Source organism: Euleptes europaea, chromosome 8 (genome assembly GCF_029931775.1).
Source record: "Euleptes europaea isolate rEulEur1 chromosome 8, rEulEur1.hap1, whole genome shotgun sequence".
Taxonomy (NCBI): Eukaryota; Metazoa; Chordata; class Lepidosauria; order Squamata; family Sphaerodactylidae; genus Euleptes; species Euleptes europaea.
Genome location: NC_079319.1, coordinates 53,309,484 through 53,330,927, shown reverse-complemented (window position 1 = coordinate 53,330,927; position 21,444 = coordinate 53,309,484). Strand labels below are relative to the sequence as shown.

The window sequence follows — 21,444 nt, the reverse complement described above, 5'->3', positions numbered from 1 at the left end:
AATGGGTTAGCAGAATGACTGGGCAAATAGGTGATGTGGAAGACCTCCCCCTGAGACCCTGGAATGCCGCTGCCAGTCTGAGTAGAAAATACTGACTTTGATGGACCGAGGGTCTGATTCAGTATAAGGCAGCTTCATGTGTTCAATCTAAGAAAATAAATACATTGTTAGCTATTCACAGATTACCAGTATTTCACCATCAATTAATTTTCAGACAAAAGTCAGGCCAACAATATTAGTAAGATGAAAAGTCATTACCACAGTTCCCTAGTTTCTTTCTTGATTATAGAATCATATAGAAATGGAAGGGGTTATATAGGCCATCTAGTTCAACCCCTTGCTTCATGCAGGATCAGCCTAGAGCATCCCTGGCAAGTGTTTGTTCATCCTCTGCTTAAAGACTGCCAGTGAGGGGGAGCTCACTGCCTCCCTAGGTTGCTGATTCCACTGTCAAACTACCCTTACTGTAAAAAAATGTTTCCTAATATCCAACCGGTGCCTTTCTGCCTGCAATTTAAACCCATTATTGCGAGTCCTATCCTCTGCTGCCAACAGGAATAGCTCTCTGTCCTCCTGTAAGTGACAGCCCTTCAGATACTTAAAGAGAGCAATCATATCCCCCCTCAACTTCCTCTTCTACAGACTAAACATTCCCAGCTCCCTCAGCCTTTTCTCATAGGGCTTGGTCTCCAGGCCCCTGATCATCATCATCACTTTCGCTCTCCTCTGCACCCGCTCCATTCTGTCCACATCCTTTTTGAAGTGAGGCCTCCAGAACTGCACACAATACTCCAGGTGTGGCCTGGCCAATCCATTGCACAGTGGAACCAGGGCCGGATTTAGGTTTGATGAGACCCTAAGCTATTGAAGGTAATGGGGCCCTTTATATGTCCAGCTGTCCTTTGTCAACAACAAATTGTCGCTGTTTTTTGTGTTGAATATATGCTATATGGTAATTTATGGACCTAATAGGTATCTAAAGCCATTTGCACATAACAAAATATGTATTTTATCAAAGTAATTGTTGAACTGAAATACAATTAAGAAGAAGTATATTAATAGTGAAATAATTATTAAGCTCTAACTTAAAAAGATTTTTTATTCATAACAAACTTAATAATGCAAACATTGGCATTTGGCAAAAACAGAAGTTCCTTTAGAAACACAATTTACAAAGACTCATAATCTAGTCTCTAGAAACTTGCCATTACTTACATCATAGGAGCCTACACAACACAAAACACTGTTGCTGTATGTAGGTTTTATTGTATTTGTTTTTTATCTTATATTTTGGAAATGTACATCCAGTGGGGTTTTTTTTTTCATTTAAATTTTTTGGGGGGGCCAAGAGAGTGGGGCCCTAAGCTATAGCTTGTTTAGCTTATACGTAAATCCGGCACTGAGTGGAACAATGACATCTTGCAGTTTGGATGTTATGCCTCTGTTGATATACCCCAAGATTGCATTAGCTTTTTTTTTGTCACTGTATCACACTGGCTGCTCATATTTAACTTATGGTGCACCCATACTCCAAGATCTTGTTGACACACACTGCTACACAGAAGTGTATCCTCCATCCAGTATGCATGTCCCTCATTTTTGTTACCCAGTTGTAGAACTCAGCACTTATCCTTGTTGAATTGCATTGTGTTCACATCCGCCCACTTTTCCAGGGTGTTCAGATCTCATTGAATTCTATCTCTGTTTATTACTACTCCCAATTTGGTGTTGTCTGCAAATTTAATGAGTAGTCCCTCCACACCCTCATCCAGATCATTTATAAAAATATTGAAAAGTACTGGGACCAGAACCAAACCCTGTGGCACCCGACTGGACACCTCTCTCCATTCAGATGAAATGCCACTGACAACTATTCTTTCAGTGTGGTTCTCCAACGAGTTCCCTATCCACCTAACTATCCTAGGGTCCAGTCCATAGTCCTCTAGTTTACCCATCAGAACATCATGGGGAACCCTGTCAAAAGCTTTACTAACATCCAGGTAAACAACATTGACCGCATTCCCTTGACCCAGTAAACTTGTCACTCGATCAAAGAAGGATACGAGGTTTGTCTGGCAGGACCTGTTGAGTACAATGTTCTTCTTTTTCTAGATGTATATACCTCTTTTGCCTTTGACATTAGTGATGCCAATTAGACATAACCCAAACAACAACAGGGTGTGGGTACACCAGAGTAGTTATATAAACTTTATTATGCTGTTATGGCTCATTATAATGGAGACTGCCCACTTGGTAAATCAGAGTTTTCCAATTTCATAGGTTAATCAGAGTGAAATCAGAAAATAGAATGGCCTGCTGCTGTTTATAATATGCAAACTGTCAAGGCTATCCCATCTTGGTCTAATTTTTCCCCTGTCTTGAACGTGAGACCCTGGAGCAAGCCAAATTTACTCTGGGTTTGGACCACTGAACTCACAGCAACACACCATAAAGCAAAATAAGCTTTATTAGAAAGAAATTAACGAAAAAGATTTTAAAACCAATACAGTTCCAATGAAAGTTTCAAGCGTGCAACAATAATAAATCTAACCTCCTAGATATACTTACTGAATAGGGTTTCTGCAATGCAGGTCTTAACTTCTTAAAGCTTTAGTTAATTTAGTCCAAAACAAGCAGCAAAATCCATAGTAGATACAGCATATGATGAATGCAGGTTCAAGGAATGGGGGAAAAGGCCTAGCAAGATAGACTTCATTATATAGAAGATGCGGGCCGTGGATCGCCATGTTGTCTCCAAAGAGTCTTCTGGAAGATAAGCAGACTCCCCTCCCCCCTCCTATATGTGTGCAGGTGAAACCAACGAGCTAATTAGCAGGCCTGATGGAACAACCTTAGTGGACTAATGTTCTGTGTGGATTACCAACATCTGTTGTTGGCTGAACAGTATGGAGAGAGAAAAATCCTGGTGTTCTGGGGTTGCCCTCCATTCCTCAGGAGGAGCATTTTGAGCTGCAGCAGGCTGAGAGAGGCCAGGAAGTTGCCGCCACCTCCTCCTGTCAGCAGGAATTTTCAGTAGGATTCAAGCCAATATTGTTAAGCACTGTACTGATTGGTATAAATTTTTGCATTTTTAGCAACTACAGTGTGCGTCAGTTTACAACCATTCATAAGTGAAATGCAATAGCTCACTGAAATAGACTATGTACCAACAGTGGTCTATTTGTTCTGCAAAGAGTCTCTAGTGACACAGCCTAACATATGTTGTAGACAGTAAATGTGATCCTCTAAGCTCCTGTGAACACTACATTTTATAATGGCACATGTCTGATAATTGACTCATAATTGTTAAGCCTTTAAAATGAACTCTTGTGTAGCTTATACCTATTTGTTCTGTGGCACAGATATTCAGCATATTGTCTTAAATTCATAAGTGGGCTTGGATTGAAATCTGTTGGGATGTTTTCTCATTAAATTCTGTCTAACAGCAGTATCCATAAATAATCTAAATTTTAACTTTCAGTACTGGATAGTTACAAACCATTCTGCTTGAAAGCACCCTTGAATTAAGTAGAAATAACCATAAAGAATCACATTAAGATTTTGCCAATTCAATTGTCAGGTTTTTGTTGTTCTTTAAAAGTGATGATGCATTTGACCTGCTGAATGCACCTGTTATAATACAGTAGACAGAAAACTTTGACAGTTTGAAAGGATGTTTGAAAGTTAGTTTTATTTGACTAAAAAAATAGATAATCACTGTATTCTAAATGCATGTCTAATGACTGGGGAAATGCTGACACAAAGTGATGTCTGCCTTTTTTTCTACAGAAAAGACCATGGGGTGCATTAAAAGTAAGGAAGATAAAAGTCCTGCTATAAAATATAGACCTGAGAATACTCAAGAACCCATTACCCCCCACGTCAGCCATTATGGATCAGATCCAAGTCAAGCAAACCAGTCACCTGCAATAAAGGGTCCATCAGTTAATTTTAACAGCCATTCTGTGACTCCTTTTGGTGGGCCATCTGGTATGACGCCTTTTGGAGGAGCATCTTCCTCATTTTCATCTGCGCCGTGTCCATATCCTAGCAGTTTAACAGGTGAGCTTTATTTCAAATATAAATGTTACTCAGCTCCTTAATAACCTTGTACTTCAAATCTTGTAATGACGGGAAATTTATTGAAAGCATGTTTTGATAATAGATAAAATATTTTTATTTACTGTACTAAAAGCGCAAATTTTATTTTTTATGGAAACCAAGAGAAATAAAGGAGTCAGCAATCATCATTTATGGAAATTCTCAATCAGCAAATATACAAGATATCTCAGTTTGGTGCTTTCTAATTGGTCTGTCTGTAAAAATATTTTTAAACCCACAAAACTGAGTTCTGTTGGCAGAGAGGGGTGGAGTCTGATTCAAGCCTCAGCAATACAACGTAAAGAGTAATATTGCCTTCTTTACCTTACTGTATCTGAGTATTTGAGATACAGTGTGCAACATGCTGTACAGTCTTACTGTACCTGAAAGAAACAGCAGTTTAAATCAGTGGAGGGAGATTAGCTAAGCCCCAGCTTGAACAATACAGTGAGGAAAGGAGAGATACCCCTTTATTCCTTCCTTCCTGTTATGTCTGGAAGAGTTCCTTTTCTCCCTTGTTGCTTTAAGCACCATGATTTTTACCTGTTTTAACTGCCTGTTCTTATGCAGGGCGTTGCTTCATCCGGAGGATTTTTGTTTCCTGTTTTTTAATGCAGTAGTATTTTTCAGCATGCCTTGACCTGGGTAGGCTAGCCTGATCTCTAAATAAATAAATAACTCAACATACCTGGGGATTTCAGAATATGCTGAAAATCCTGTCAAAGTGGAAGAGTCAAATCATATTCCAAAACGGTTGTGCTACTCCCATGTTAGCCAGAAAGCTAATTGCTATGTCTACTGATGACACCTTTACTAAAAATCTGAGGAGGGATGTGATTTTCTCCTTGAAATTAAAAGCTCTAGTAGATTCCAGAATAGCTAATGAATGTCCAGTCCACCCAGAAAGCTTATGTTTGGCATATATGTGGTCCAAGATGTACTTGTTAGCTGAAAATGGGACATTTTTTGTATACAATGGTAAAAATTTACTCATGATGATGCCAGCATTCCAGCACGGAGCAAGCCAAGTGATGCATGAGAAAGTGCGAGTATGGGGGTTTCATTAACATACCTCCAAGCTTGCACAATGCAAGCTTCATTCGTTAATAACTCTGCTATTTCCCAACCTTCATATTTTTTCTAAATTAAAGGCCTATTTGCTTCTGGAAGTCGCTGCAATCAGGTGTTCGCATTCTCTGTCTCTGAAGTACATGCATGTAAGGACGATTACAGTTTAAGTATTTTGGAGGAACTTCATAAATATTTTCAGAGTTACTCTTGGGACAATTCTGAGGGCTGCAAACTTGTTTCCTTTTAAGCTGAATTGATGTCATTCGTTTGAAGGCACAGCTGATGTGTTGTAGCATAGCTACAGCTATAAAAATTTGTTCATTTCCTAAAATGAGTATTTGTAGCATAGACTGAACTTCAGAATGTTACTAACACATGTCCGAGTACACTGCCTTCCTAAGCAGAATTACACCCCTCTAAGCCCACTGACTTCAATAGACTTCAAAATTTATAACTCCTTATAGGTACACCGAGCAAAGAAATGGAAAAGAGTGGTTTGTGTCTATGGAGAGTTTTTTAATTATGTTTCTTGGCAGTTTACAGCAAGCATCTTCTGCTGAGCTAATATTTCCAGTTTGAACTCTTTCTGAATTAAATTGAATAGAGTTTTAAAGCAAAACATGGGCCTTCTGCATCATGTGCAATATTAAAATGTATATGTTTGGCAACTTTTATGCAGAAGCAGTGCATTTTAAAGAGAGGCTGCAGAGTGGCCATCTGTACAAAAATCAATTAAACTGTGTTAGAATCCATTTTAATACACACAGCACTATTGGTTTTTATCTTTGTTCTTGTACATTTTTACTGAAAGTTATAATCGACACTGGGAGTTTATTTCTGACCCTTGGCAAAATACAGTAATAAATTATCTTGTAGTAACAGCCATTTAGTTTTCTGTAGAATCCTAATGTTAGTGTGATTCCATCTTTTTATATAGATCCTAGTTTGTTTTTGTTTTCAGCACTTTGGATGGGATGGGATAAAAAACCTCAACAATACGTGCTGGGATACACAGTGCTACGTTGACTCAGCCTTCCATCCTTTCGAGGTCGATAAAAATGAGTACCCATCTTGCTGGGGGTAAAGTGTAGATGACTGGGGAAGGCAATGACAAACCACCCCATAAACAAAGTCTGCTTAGTAAACGTTGGGATGTGACGTCACCCCATGGGTCAGGAATGACCCTGTGCTTGCACAGGGGACTACCTTTACCTTTAAGGCATGCTCAGAGGGATTTTTTCCTTTGGATGGCAGATCCCTATGTCATATTACAGACTGTTTTTGAAATACTCCTAGGGAGCTTCTCCTATGGAGAAGCACAGGTCTGAGGCTTGAGTGTGAAGAAGAAGAATATGATGGTTTGGATTCCTGCCTGTTATCTTTTTGGGAATGATTATTCTAAACTGTTAGGAATGTCGATCAGCATGAGATGCCATGTCAGAGATACTTAAAATCATTGTGTTTGGATGCTGTAGCTGTGCGTGTGAAGTGCCGTCAAGTCGCTTCCATGGTGACCCTATGAATTAATGAACTCCAAAACGTCCTATCGTTAAAAGCCTTGCTCAGGTCTTGCAAACTGAGGGCTGTGGCTTCCTTCAGTCAGTCAATCCATCTCATGTTGGGTCTTCCTCTTTTCCTGCTGCCTTCAACTTTTTCTAGCATTATTGTCTTTTCCAATTACTCTTGTCTTCTCATAATGTAACCAAAGTGCGAAAGCCTCAGTTTGGTCACTTTAGCTTCTATGGGGAGTTTAGGCTTGATTTGATGTAGATAAATAAGAATTGACCTTAATTATCTTTTTGGCGGTCCACAGTATTGGTAAAACGTTGCAAACAAATCAGTTGTTTTGCCCCACTCCTTTGAGTGCAGCTTTCACTTCACTTTCTAAAATTGCACGTTCTTCTTCAAAATATACTTCTTGGAAGGAATCTGCTATCCTTTCACCTCTTCTGTATAGTTCTTCAGTGTATTGTTCCCACCTTTTCTTTATTTGTCCTGTTCAGTTAATGCATTTCCATGTTGATCTTTCAGTATGCCTAGCCATGCTTTAAATTTCCCCTTGATTTCTTGGATCTTGTGGAACAGATTTCTTGTTCTTCCTTTTTGTTGTTCTCCTCTGATTCTTTACACTGATTATAATAATAGTTCCCTTTGTCTCTACATACAAGTTGCTAGAACACTGCATTTAGACTTCTGATTCTATTTCTTTCATCATTACTTGTGCTTTTCATCCCTTTAGCAATTTTAAGAGGTTCCTCAGTCATCCATCAAGGCTTTACATTTCTTTTGGCTACAGGAATAGTCTTTGCACATTCTTCCTTGATAATATCTCTGGTTTCAACCCAGAGATGCAGTGGTGCACAGAATAGTGAAATGACTAATATCTTGGGGGGAAATGGAACCTAAACTGCTAAGAGAACTTCTCAGTTCTACTAGCATGCAATATTATAGTGGTAGAATGCTGCTTTCTTACATTAGCAGTAGTCTCTTGTTGACACAAATGTTATTTTTTTCCATCATGCTGGAAAGGAAATTTAAGAAGTGATCCTGTCCTGCCCAGTAGATATAATTCAAGGATAGAATTTTGTGATTTTAAATTGAAATAACTTGGTAAAGAATGTGGGGAAGCATATAGCATTTTGGCATAGTAAAAAAATGTGCTAAATCATAGAACAACAGAAGACTAGCTCCTGAATGGCTCTTCATGTGTTAGAACAAGGTTAGGCATCCTTTATGGACTGGGTGCCAAAAAACTATATCATCTTCCTGTGAAGATATCAGAATGCTAGTGAACAAAACAGTGGGTGGGAGGAGAAACAAGGATTGTACTTAACCAGACGCACTTGTGAGTAGAAACATCCCTGTCTGATGAGTAAAATAGTCTGCTGCATGCCAGGTTTATCTACCCCTGAATTAGGAGATTTTGCCTTTCCCAATTTAGCTTTCTGTTAAAACTAAAGAGGTTTCTTTTAGTAAAGATTAGATTCATTCCATGAAACTACGGGCACAGATTCAAATTTTCAAAATTAATTTGTATTTATTTGTGTTTCTAAGAATTAGGGTTAGACAGGTGTAACACAAAATATATGCTTGTATAGACAATAGTACTTGAGTAATTATCTGGTGAAAGGGCCAAAATCAGATGACATTCTGCCAAATGTTTTCCCGTACATGCAGTAGAGGACAAAATCACACACACACACTCTAAAAACCAGCTCATCTATCTCACCTCTGATACCAGCAGAAATCCATGCATACGGATAAGGTTTGAGTAATATATATACATGCAGATAGTACTTTGTGCAGAAACCTGAGCAGCAGAATTCATTTCCCAGACCAAATCTGCCAAACTGCTTGCATTGTTCAGACATGAATGTATTCAGCCTGTATAAATGCCATGCTCACATGTAGACCTCTGCTAGACTCAGAGACTGGACAGATATGCCTGGTGGGCAGGGATGAAATATCACTCTGTCACAACACACAGGGGGGAAAAATCAGGATATATGTCATGCAGTCTGGACAAAGACAATATGAATTATAACATCACATTATCCCTGCATTTGTGACTATTTAAATAAATGTGGGTCATCCAAACTTCTGCTGTTGTTTGTAGTTACCTTGAAACATTAAAAGTATTAGCATTAAGGATAATAGAACTCATATTTCAGTAGTTAGATCTCATATCTTTGAAGCATAGTGTGTTACTATTTTTGTGAGCCACCCTGTTGCAGCAGTCTTTGATTGCTGGTCTCATGCTACACAAAGAGTTAATTGTGGGGTTTTCTGTAATGTTTGAAATGCATTGGAATGTGTAAACGTGCATAGTAAACATGCAGCTAGGACACTTTACAATTCAGGTGTTTTAAGAACATATCCACCTTGTGTTTTCAGCCATGTCATATTGTAAACTCATGATAGAAACTTGTATTTAATATGCAAAATAGCCCTCACACGCTGTGGCTGGGACTGGCCCAAAGTTTTTTGTTTACAGTGAAAAGGAAAATCAGGCACTATGTTAGTTTGGAAATGTTTACAAAAATTCCTCCCGTATAACAAGTAAACTAAAGACGAGTTCTGATGAAATTTTAAAGTTCAGATTGTACCAATTCTGGAAAAACATTTAGCTTGGTTTCAGAGGAAATGGATGAATTGCTTTTTTTTGTTCTTTGTGTGTATTTGATTTGTACATCTGATATATTTAAGGTAATATTTCAATATAATTGTAAGATCTTTTCTTTTCCTAAGGAGGTGTTACTGTTTTTGTGGCCTTATATGATTATGAAGCCAGAACAACAGATGACCTTTCATTCAAGAAGGGCGAACGGTTCCAAATAATAAACAACACGTAAGTCTTCTTGCCCAACTCTAAGGCTGAACTAGTTAGATCTTTCAGTATGCACTATTTGTGCACTGCTGCTTCAGTAGGGGAATGGAATTGGGGGTGAGCAGTATATTGGCCAAGTTTATGGATGATATCAGATTTTTCAGGATAGTAAAGACCAAGGGAGATTGTGATAACCTCCAGCAGGATTTCTCTAAATTGGATGAGTGGGAAATAGCATGACAAATGAAGTTCATTGTAAGCAAGTGTAAAGTGATGCACTGGAACAAAAAATCCTGATTTTTGATATATACTGATGGGTTCTGAACTGGCTGAGAGTGTGAGGGAAAAATCTTGGATTGTAGTGGACAGCTCAATGAAAATGTCAACTTAGTGTTGTGTGGCAGCAGGAAAAAAAGGCAAACTCCATGCTAGGAAACGAATTGAAAATAAACCATCCAATGTTGTAATGCCCCTATATAGATCTATGATGCGGCCTCATTTGGAATACTGTGTGCAGTTCTGCTCACCCTATCTCAAAAAAGGATATTGCAGAGTTGGAAAAAGTACAGAAGAGGGCAACCAAAATGATTACAAAGTTGAAGCATTTCTCCTTTAAGGAAAGACTAAAGAGTCTGTGACTTCTCAGTTTAGAAAAACAGAAAACATGGGGAATATGATAGAGGTTATAAAATTATGCATGGGGGGTTGGTAGATGGAGAGCCGCCGTGGTATAGTGGTTAACTAATCTGGAGTACCGGGTTTAATTCTCTTACTCCTCCACATGAAGCATGCTGGATGACCTTGGGCCAGTCATATGAACATAAGAAAAGTCATGCCAGACCAAGGCCCATCAGGTCCAGCAGTCTGTTCACACAGTGGCCAACCAGGTGCCTCAAGGAAGCCCAAAAAATGAGACGACTGCAGCAGCATCTTGCCTGTGTTCCACAGCACCTAATATAATAGGCATGCTCCTCTGATACTGAAGAGAATAGGTATGGATCATGACTAGTATTCATTTTGACCAGAACAGTCTCAGTTCTCTCAGAACTCTCTCAGCCCATGTGGAGGCAGGCAATGGCAAACCATCTCCGAACGTCTCTTGCCTTGAAAACCCTACGGGGTCGCCATAAGTCAGCTGTGACTTGATGACACTTTCCGCACCAGAGATATTAGATACAGAGAGCTTTTTCTTCCTCTTCCATAATACAAGAACTTTGGGATACCCAGTGAAGCTGATAGGATAGACAAAAAAAGGAAATATTTCTTTACTGAGCAGTAAAATTATCTGCCGGTGGAGTGATGGTGTGAGTGTAGATCGCTTTAAAAGGGAGTTTGACAGAATCATGGAGGACAGGTCAGGCAATGGCTACTAGCTGTGGTGAGTAAATGGAAGCTCCATGTACAGAGCCAGCAAACTTCTGATGCCAATGCTAGGGGGTAGCATCCTTTATGCCCCATTTGTTGGCCCTACAGGGCAGCTGGTTGGCCATTGTGTGAAACTGTATGTTGGACCTTGTCAAACCACTGGTCTGCTCCAACCGGGCTTTTCTTATGTTATGTTCTTAATAGCGCAGCTCCCTACTATTGGGATGGTGTTGATAAGAAAACGGATTGGCAGGAAGCCCTTGTAGTTGGACCACTGAACGCAGGATGGAATAGGAACAATGCAAACAGCAATTGGGATAGGACCCTATGTTTTTATTGGGAGTTAAAAGAACTTCAAAATATTACAGTAATCCTTAGCATTCCTTCTTCTCAATGTAAATGGTGTCCTACTAGGGCTGACATCCATTTACAAATGCCTATTTAGTGGTTACAGAATGATCCCTTCGTAATATGTTTGCTCTTGTTCAATGTAACTGTTTTTGTTTTCCAGGGAAGGAGATTGGTGGGAAGCAAGGTCTATTGCAACAGGAAAAAGTGGCTACATCCCAAGCAATTATGTTGCTCCTGCAGATTCTATTCAAGCAGAAGAGTAAGATGTTATTGTGTTATTTGTTAGCAGTTTTAACCATAACTTTCCAATAGATACAAGCAGGAAAAAATTTAGGCAGATGTAAGTTGACACCAGTCTAGGTGTCTGTAAGGTTAAAAATGGAATTCACACCTCTTAAGGGATATTGATTGCATTTAAACATATTTTCAGGGATACGTTTGGACATTAGAAATATTTTACATGGTATTTAGGAGGAACTCATTCCAGATCTGCTGTTTGCTGCTGCAACCCTTATCAGCTAATCATAGTCTTCAGATATTGGCTAGAGCTAAAGCATTCATTTATGCCATTTTCACCGTCTTTCAATGTTCTATTTTGAGGTAACAGAGGCTTGCATTGTTCTTACATTCCAAGTATAGTAGCGCTGACTGATCTGTCTGAACTATTTTAAAACTAAAAGGGCAACTCCAAGAATACTGGTGATTCTAATGCTATAGTTTCAATGAAAGGTGTTTTTTTTAAAAAAAACAGCTAGCATGGTTCCCTTCAGTGCTTCAGAATGCAATATACCACATCACTGGCATCTGGTCAGAGCTAATGCTACTTAAGTACTTACAATACACCAACCTCTGGGCTAGAAAAGTACTTCAGAGATCGTCAGGCATTGGGTTTAGTGGATATTCTCCTGGATAGTCAGGTGTTCTTAGATGCCTGCCCTGATCCATGTTGCTAATGTCAATGTCTGTATCCTCCATATTGCCCCAGAGCATGGAGGCAGGAAGGGCATTGAAAGGAGATCTGCATCCGCTAAGTGCCTACCTTTACTAGTTACTGGAACAGATTGCTGCTGCAGGCATTTGAAAATTTGTGAATGATTGGAGCATCATCTGTCAGCTGCTGTGCGAACCAGATCTGAGGATGAGGCGTAGCAAGCATGCTACATATGTCTTTATGCCTCAGAATGGGCCACAGGATTCTCAGCGTTTTGGCCATAACTATATAGCACGAAATAGTACATAGAATATTTTACTTTAAAATTACAATAAACCTATAATTAAACCATGTTAAAAAATGTTTAAAGAAAAAATATGTACAGAGTGGAAGCAGCCTGAGCCTGCCATTCAGATAGCCACTTAGTCTCATCCAAGAGGACTGCCCTTGTCTAGGGAAATTTTTACTTGTTTTCTACAAGCGGTTGACCGCCAAAGCCGTATAACAACTGGTCTTGAACCCCATTCAGTTTTTAAAGTAGTTTTCCATGTGGTAAGGGGGCCACTGTTCAGGGAAACAGAACTACAGTGCCTGTGGGTTGCAACAAGTTGCATTTTCTTTAGATCATAACCTGTATGGAACATAAGAGCCTTTAATAAAATAGGATTGGTTCCAGGTTAATTTAAAAGGAAACGAGATGGAGATCTAGGGGGACTGAGTTCTGCATGAAAGGGTCCTGCCACAATGATGGTCCTGTCAGATGTGTTTTTTAGCACAGTAGCACATCTAGGTCTGCTTTGTAATGAACTCTTTGTGCTGACTATCATAGCAACAGAATATTTTTATTTGAATATTCTAGATGGTATTTTGGTAAGATGGGCAGGAAAGATGCAGAAAGATTACTTTTGAATCCTGGGAATCAACGTGGTATTTTCTTAGTTCGAGAAAGTGAAACTACAAAAGGTAGGTGTGTCTGGTGTTTTTTTTACATTGCAATACAAGAGTCATTTAGAATATGTTGGCAGAAGCAAAACTTTAAACTTTGTCTTTTTCTAGGTGCTTATTCCCTCTCTATACGCGACTGGGATGAAGTTAGAGGCGATAATGTGAAACACTACAAAATTAGAAAACTTGATAATGGTGGATATTACATAACTACTAGAGCACAATTTGAATCTTTGCAAAAGCTGGTCAAACACTATACAGGTAAATCTGAAGTTCTTAAATTGTCGTTTCATATACATTCTATTTTCATTTCCACAACAATATATGTTCCTTAGTATGTATGTTTTTATAAGATTATAAAACACGCTTTTAGTTGGTAAGAGAAACTTGGTAGATTATTTCTGCTTATTTTAATATTTGTGAATATGTAAAAATAAATTTAAGCATTTTTTCCAATCACCAGAACATGCTGATGGCCTGTGTCATAAGTTAACAACCGTGTGTCCAACTGTGAAACCTCAGACGCAAGGTTTAGCAAAAGATGCCTGGGAAATTCCTAGAGAATCCTTACGGCTAGAAGTTAAGCTGGGGCAAGGATGCTTTGGTGAAGTATGGATGGGTAAGTGTACCCAAATGAAGAGACCATAATTCAGAATCCGAATGCATACTTTACATGCATAAGATCCTGGGACCTCCCGCTGGCATTCCCAGTTCATAAAGGAACAGGGCTGAGAAGGACATCTGCTTGAGGCTGGGAGACCTGCTGCAAATCAGGATAGACAACACTGGGCAACGTGCACAAATATTCGTAGGCTAATATGACATAAACTGTTTGTTATAATACTTCATATTTTAAAAGTGGGAAAAGAGCATTTTACATGACAGTTAATATACCTTTTATTTAGGTGGTACCTTATAATTATTTATAGTATACCTTGCCTTACACAGTTTGTTGTTCACATTTTTCTCTAATTTTGCAATTCTAACCCTCCTACATTGTTCATTGGTTCTCTTATGCTGTTTGATTGTGCTGTTTCATATTCTGTAAGCCACCTCGAGTATGAGAAAGGAGGACTATAAAAAGTTAAATATATAAATACTGTAACTAACAGTGTAATGCAATGTTTCTCAAGGAACATGGAATGGAACCACAAAAGTAGCAATCAAAACACTAAAGCCTGGTACAATGATGCCAGAAGCTTTCCTACAAGAAGCACAGATCATGAAGAAATTAAGACATGATAAACTTGTTCCACTTTATGCAGTTGTATCTGAGGAGCCAATCTACATAGTTACTGAATTCATGACAAAAGGTACGGGTTCTTTATTGTGTGGAAATCAAAGATATGTTTGTTTTCTGCGTCATGTTTGTTTGTGATTGCAAACTTGGGTATAGATTATGCTAGCACAATCCTAAGTATACTTTTGCCCATCTGCATCCATTGACATTGATGAACGTAGAAGGGTGTAATTCTGAACAGATTCTAGAAAGTACCTGTATGAGTTTTTGTTGCAGATAATTTGCTGAGAGGCTCTCATCTTCAATTTTTCATTCTTGCCCCAGTTTTACAAATTCTTTTGGAATTCAGCAGAGAAAATATCCAGGAACCCTCTACCACAGGGGTGTCAAACATAAGGCCCGAGGGCCAGATTCGGCCCATTGAGAGCTCTTAACCAGCCCATGAGCCAGCTGAGGCAGCCACCCCACCCCCCACCCCCCAATCTGGGCTGGCGAGGCATGACCCTATTTATGTCACATCCGGCCCTCGCAACAATTGAGTTTGACACCCTTGATCAGGGGTCCTCAAACTTTTTAAACAGGGGGCCAGTTCATTGTCCCTCAAACACTGTTGGGGGGTGGAGGCTCTGCCACTGAGCCACGGCCCCTCCCCAAGCACATGCATGCAAACTCGCATGTGAGCACGCACAGACCCAGGATGGGAATGGGACACTTTGCCTGGGTGGAGAGAGAAAGAAAAATAGAAACAGAAAGAAAGAAAAAGAAAGAAAGAAAGAATAGAAAGAATAGAAAGGAAAAGAAAGAAAGAGAAAAATAGAAAGAAAAAAGAGAGAGAAAGAAAGGGTCATTTGGGGCCGGCGGCTGGCGGATCGCTGCCTCGGATGGGGGCGGGAGGCAGCTTTGAGACAGCGGAGGGGGCTTTTCTCCCCCTTTTTTTACCCCCCCCTCCCCAGAAACAAACTTGCGGCTGCAAATTTTTTAAAGGGGCCGGGTTCAGGAACCTGACATGCCGGATCCGGCCCGCGGGCCGTAGTTTGAGGACCCCTGCCCTTGATCTACCATGTAGATTACACTGACACTGCAGTAGTAGACTGGAAAGGCAGCGTAAAAAATCTAAAGAAATATGATGTCTATATAAAATAAATATTAAGTAATAATGCTACTTGAAACGAGAGCCAATAAATAATTTGGTGCTGTATGAAGGAGCCTGGATTGTGCCTCAGGCTTGTGTGCTCTCCTGTCCCCTGACATGTTGTGATTTCACCCCTCCCTTCCTATTTGGAGACAAATGGTAGTTATCCGTTAAATCTGAACTGGCAACTTACAGATTGTGTTTGCCATCCAAGCAGTTGGGACTGTTGAAAATCCCTTTATTTTCCTTGCTTATTAAGGATGCAGTAACTACTTTTTGTGTCCCTGACCTGGATAGCCCCAGGCTAGCCTGATCTCATCAGATCTCAGAAGCTAAGGAGGGTCATCCCTGGCTAGTACTTGAATGGGAGGCCTAGCAGGGTCATGACGGGTAGGCAGGCAATAGGGAGGTAGGCAAACCACCTCTGAACGTCTCTTGCCTTGAAAACCAGCGGTTGCCATAATCAGCTGTGACTTGACGGGGGGCGGGGGGGAAACACCCTTCTTTTGTACATATCCTTGTAATCTTATATTTTAATAGCCGGCATCACCTTTATCAGTGCAATACTACATTCTCAGCCATATGATAAAGCTGTAGAATCTTTTCTTTTTGAAGACCTATCTTAAATTGTAGCTGTTGCAAATTATCAAGGGTGAAAGAGTGAATAGCATTCTGCTGCTTTGTCTGCGCCTTTCATATTGATTGTATTGAAATTGTGTTTTTGAAATGTGCTTGTGGCAACTGCCGTACAACTATTATTTCAGAGTTGAGATCCATGCAAAATTGTGTTAAATCATAACTGAGTTTAAATTACAGGACTGTTATTTTGTTTTTGAAAGAAATACTTAATGTAAGAGATTCTTAAGTGGAAAGAACATTTCTGAGTGTAACCGTCTATATTATACTCCTTTTCATGTAATGTAATTTGATGTTAAACGTTTCTAGCTAAAACTAAATCATGGCATTAATGTCTTTCTGCAGGTAGCTTACTGGACTTCCTTAAAGAAGGAGAAGGAAAATATTTAAAGCTTCCACAGTTGGTGGACATGGCTGCTCAGGTACTTGTTGAAAACAGTCCTGTTATATACAATGCTGGAACTGAGTAATATGTAGACATAGCTGAAAATAACCATCTAACTATTTATAGTTTTTCATCTAGTGATTTTTGTAAAATAAACTGTTTGCAGTGATTTCTGCCTATGTTTGACCAGAGTATATGCTATTAAATCTAAAAACTGAAACATTTCATATCAGTCTTTTGTTTTCAAAGTGTGACTTGTGTAGCATGGTATAGTGGTTAAGAGCGGTGGTTTGGAGCAGTGGACTCTAATCTGAAGAACTAGGTTTGATTCCCCACTCCTACACATGAGCAGGGGATGCTAATCTGGTGAACTGGGTTGGTTTCCCCACTCCTACACATGAAGCCAGTTGGGTGACCTTGGGCTAGTCACAGCTCTCTTAGAGCTCTCTCAGCTCCACCTACTTTACAGGGTGTCTGTTATGGAGAGTGGAAGGTGATTGTAAGCTGGTTTGATTCTTCCTTAAGTGGTAGAGAAAGATAAAAGATAAAAACCAACTCTTCTTCTAAGCAACAGAACCAAAGCAATCCTGAGCAGAGTTACCCCCTTCTAAATCCATTGAAGTGCGTGGACTTAAAAGGATGTGACTTTGCTTAGGATGTCCCTGTTAGTTACTTAACTATTTGATCAACTGGTCTATGTTTGGTAATATACTTTATTTCTCTTTTTTAAAAGATTGCAGATGGCATGGCCTACATTGAAAGAATGAATTACATCCATAGGGACCTTCGGGCAGCTAACATCCTGGTGGGGGACAACCTCGTGTGCAAAATTGCAGACTTTGGTTTAGCAAGGTTAATAGAGGACAATGAGTATACTGCCAGACAAGGTAAATTTGATATATTTATTGCTCTAGCTAACAAAACTCAGTATTTAGTACCACATCAAAATTCTTCAACATAAATAAATGTTATTTTATATCTGATATCTTAATTCCTTTGGAGGGATATGTGTGTTATCCTTCATTATTTAATTTGCTACAGGTCTAAGTAACAGGACTCTATAAAAGAGTTCATTACTTCAGCACTATTTGGGACTTAAATGACAGTAATATAAACAAGATATTTTAGCAGGAAGGGTCTTAAAAGGCTCATACCCAAATGAAAGTCGAAAGCATTCTTATGACATCATTTAAAAAGTAAATACATTATATTTTGAAAGGTTTCTCTTGTGTCTTATCTCCTTTTTTAGGAGCCAAATTCCCAATTAAATGGACAGCACCTGAAGCTGCACTATATGGCCGGTTTACAATTAAATCTGATGTTTGGTCATTTGGAATTTTGTTAACAGAGCTTGTAACAAAGGGTCGCGTGCCATACCCAGGTAAAAACATAAAATAATATGCCTTCACAATTGTGCTGCTATAATTGGTTATCTTTACATGGTATTATCAGTGTACATGTTATTACTGAACTTTTTTTTTTAAGTCAGGACTAAATTCCTGCAGTTTTAAGGCAGCCCTTTTTAAATAGTTGGTTTCAAGTCTAGGTTATATTTGGCCTTGGTTTTTACGTGTGAAAGAGTTGATCACTGAACTAAAAATGCCAAAGATTTCTGTTGGCAGGACAATCAGATGAATATTAACTGGAATCCAAAGGGCTGCTTGTATAATGGGGGCTTTCCAGCTCTCCTCTGTTTCTATTGCTACCTCTAATGATGAGTCCACCCCAAAAGTTGGTGGACCCTTTGTAGTCCATGGGATTTGAGGTGCAGCCCCCCAGAAGAGAAAAATTTGTATCCCGTCATGCGTGCAATGAAGCACACAAGCAAGAGCCTGTTTAGAACCCAACCCAAAATGGTTGGTGGTGTCAAAGGCACATGAATATGGACTCTGATTTCTGATCCATTTTAAAGAATGAAGTAAATAGCGATTGGTTGACTTAGAAAGTTTATATACTGCCTCCCCAGACACGTGCTTGAGGCAGCTTACAACCAAGACAATAAAACAAAACCATGGAAAGAAGAAAGAACAGCATAAAATTCACATTGATCAGCCTAAAATGGTGCAGGCATAATGATATTTGGACAGATGTAGACCATGAAACATTTAAGAGATAAAAACCATAATTAAAAGTCTAGGTTAAAAAAAAAGACTGTTTTAGCCTGGTGCTAACATGAACACAAGGTAGGTGCAAAGCAAGCCTCCTGTGGGAGGGCATTCCAAAGGCAGGGTGCCACCACTGAAAAGCCCCGTCGCTGGTTGCTACCTGCCTTACCTCTGAAGGTGGGAGGGCACAGAGAACAGAACTTCAGAAGAGGATCTTAATTAGGGAGCTGGACAATATACGTAAAGACAGTCTTTCAGGTACTCTGGCCCCAAACCATTTATGGCCTTAAAAGGTAAGAAGCAGCACTTTAAATTGTGCCCGGAAACAGATGGACAACTAGTGCAGATCTTTCAGCACAGGGGCAATATGATCTTTATCCAGTCTGTGACAGTAACCATGCTTCAGCATTTTGAACCAGCTGGAGTTCCCAAAGAGTTTTCAAAGATAGAGTGCATTACAGGGATGCCAGGGGTTAGCAACCAGAAGAATCAAAATTGTCGTGAGCCTATTTTATTTGTGTTTGAACCACATCAAGTGGAAAACTGTGTCTTTGACTGATCTCAGAGATACCATGAAAAAAAGAAATATATGATTTTAAATACCAATAACATCCTATTTCAGGGTAAGTTGTCCACATAGTTAGGAGGATCACACTATTAAAATGGCTTTTTCAAATCTAGAGCCAAAGTAAACTAGGTAAGGGTCTTCATTCTCTGTTTTGCCCAACAAAAGTAGACATTAAATAAAAGAGAGAATGGGCCATCCAGTGTTGGATTGAAATAATCATAGTAAATTATAAATTACATTTATAATGTTGCAGAATAACTTATAATGGTTATATAGCACCAGTACAGAGGACTTATCACATTTTAGGGGTTTCTACCATGAAGTTGTTTGCTCATCTGAATTCTTTTTTTTTTTTTAAGTGGTGTGATTTTTTCCTGCCAAATTAGATTCTTCTGTGTGCTGAAGCCTATCAAGATGTAAGGCTTCCACACATTTCCCACTCAGCTGGATAGTCATATGCCTTAGTCATCACTACCTAGTGAGGATGAGTGGGGAGTTCATTTCGCAAGCAGTATACTTTCTGTCTTCTCCAAAATAGGTCTTCCCACAAACTGGAGGGTACTTCCACTCATACAATAGAGGAGGGTGGGGCTTTCTTTTTGTGGATTTCCCTGTCATACCCCATGTCTGAAGGTGCCTCTGACCTTCCAGGAGCTCCTTTTCAGATAGCACAGTGGGAAGCAGGACATCCACTCACCGTCCTTCAAACCAATGCGTAGTTCTTCTTGTTTTACTAGTTTTCATGTTTCAGAATATCAGATGTTGTTTACGTGCTTCAACAAATTTCAGTTGGAATTTTGGTAATTTTATTTTGGGGTTTTAAAAAAATGTTCACTTACATAGTGCTGTGTTTCTCCCCCCCCCCCCCCAAAAAAAAATCCCCTTTAGAGCCACTGTGGTGTAGTGGCTAAGAGCAGTGGAGTCCGATCTAGAGAACCAGGTTTGATTCCCCACTCCTCCACATGAGTGGCGGAGGCTAATCTGGTGAACTGGATTTGTTTCCACCCTCCTACACACGAAGCCAGCTTGGTGACCTTGAGCAAGTCACATTCTCTCAGCTTCACCTACCTCACAGGGTGTCTATTGTGGGGAGGGGAAGGGAAGGTGATTGTAAGCCGGTTTGAGTCTCCCTTAAGTGGTAGAGAAAGTCAGTATATAAAAACCAACTCTTCTTCTTTACTGAAAAACCAATATTTCTGATTGTGTGCTATGGGATAAAGGGATCAGGTGGGTGGACACAGTATTTTGATCATCAGTGCATAAAGATAATCTTTTCTCAGAATTTTTTCTTCACTTCCTTCATTTTATTGAGTTGGTAGGCACATGCAAAAATCTGCATAGACAGGCATAATAAAAACACATTTACATTCATTGTTACGGCCATTGGTCAGCATAAAATAACAGTGTAAGTACCTATATAACATTAGTAAAAATAACAATAAAAAGGGAAAATAAAAATACAGTAAAATATAATAAAAACACATGCGTAAAGAACATATCTATAGAATAGGTGTGGATAATTTATATGTACACTAGAGACTGGTTTCACCTTTGAACACAACTGTTTTTAAATTTGAAAAAAAATCAGAAAGTGCTGGCAAAGGTAATGAGTGGAGGAAGAGAGAAAAGTCCTCATTCCATCAAACAGGTTGGTAAATAGAGGAAGAAAAACAGCAACTGGAATATAACAAAGCCCGTCATATTTGTTGATATTGCAACACTTTGGCATATATTTAAGAAGTGAGCAAACTTTACAAACACAGACGTTTGTAGATATATTTCTCATAGGTACCCTTAATCCTAGAACCTCCTTTAACTTCATAAAAAGCTCTTCCAGGTTATTGGATATGTGTTTTTGTAATTTTAGGTATGGTGAACCGGGAAGTTTTAGAACAAGTGGAACGTGGCTACAGAATGCCTTGTCCTCAAGGGTGCCCGGAATCTCTTCATGAGTTAATGAAACTGTGTTGGAAGAAAGATCCTGATGAAAGACCAACATTTGAATATATTCAGTCTTTCTTAGAAGACTATTTTACAGCTACAGAACCACAGTATCAGCCTGGAGACAATTTATAACCCTATAGCCTACATACAATGCACAAATCTGCCAAATGTAAAATATTTTCAAAAAAATTACTTGCTGATTTGAAGGACTCAGAGGAAAGCAAATAGCTGTCATTTGCATGCTCGGCAGCTTAGCAAACTGGAATTCCATAATACAGGTGCACAAAACCACTTTTTAAAGTGTTATGCCCAAATATACTAAATGATGTGATTTTTCCCCCTC

At 39.2% G+C, this 21,444-nt stretch overlaps 1 protein-coding gene across 1 annotated transcript; it reads left to right on the top strand.

Annotated features, from left to right (window-relative positions):
- Positions 1-3,792: 3,792 nt before the first annotated feature.
- On the top strand, positions 3,793-21,426 carry YES1 (YES proto-oncogene 1, Src family tyrosine kinase). Its single transcript, XM_056854191.1, has 11 exons — positions 3,793-4,062; positions 9,421-9,520; positions 11,376-11,474; positions 13,006-13,109; positions 13,203-13,352; positions 13,555-13,710; positions 14,225-14,404; positions 16,445-16,521; positions 17,218-17,371; positions 17,734-17,865; positions 21,025-21,426. The coding sequence occupies exons 1-11, from the start codon at positions 3,798-3,800 to the stop codon at positions 21,231-21,233; spliced, it is 1,626 nt and encodes a 541-aa protein (XP_056710169.1). The 5' UTR covers positions 3,793-3,797; the 3' UTR covers positions 21,234-21,426.
- The last annotated feature ends 18 nt before the right edge of the window (positions 21,427-21,444 follow it).

Excerpts from the sequence above, each read along its gene's own strand:
- YES1 (XM_056854191.1), top strand. The coding sequence starts at position 3,798 with ATGGGGTGCATTAAAAGTAAGGAAGATAAAAGTCCTGCTATAAAATAT. Across the intron at positions 16,522-17,217 it reads TGGTGGACATGGCTGCTCAG|ATTGCAGATGGCATGGCCTA; the intron begins GTACTTGTTGAA and ends CTTTTTTAAAAG. Across the intron at positions 17,866-21,024 it reads GGGTCGCGTGCCATACCCAG|GTATGGTGAACCGGGAAGTT; the intron begins GTAAAAACATAA and ends TTGTAATTTTAG.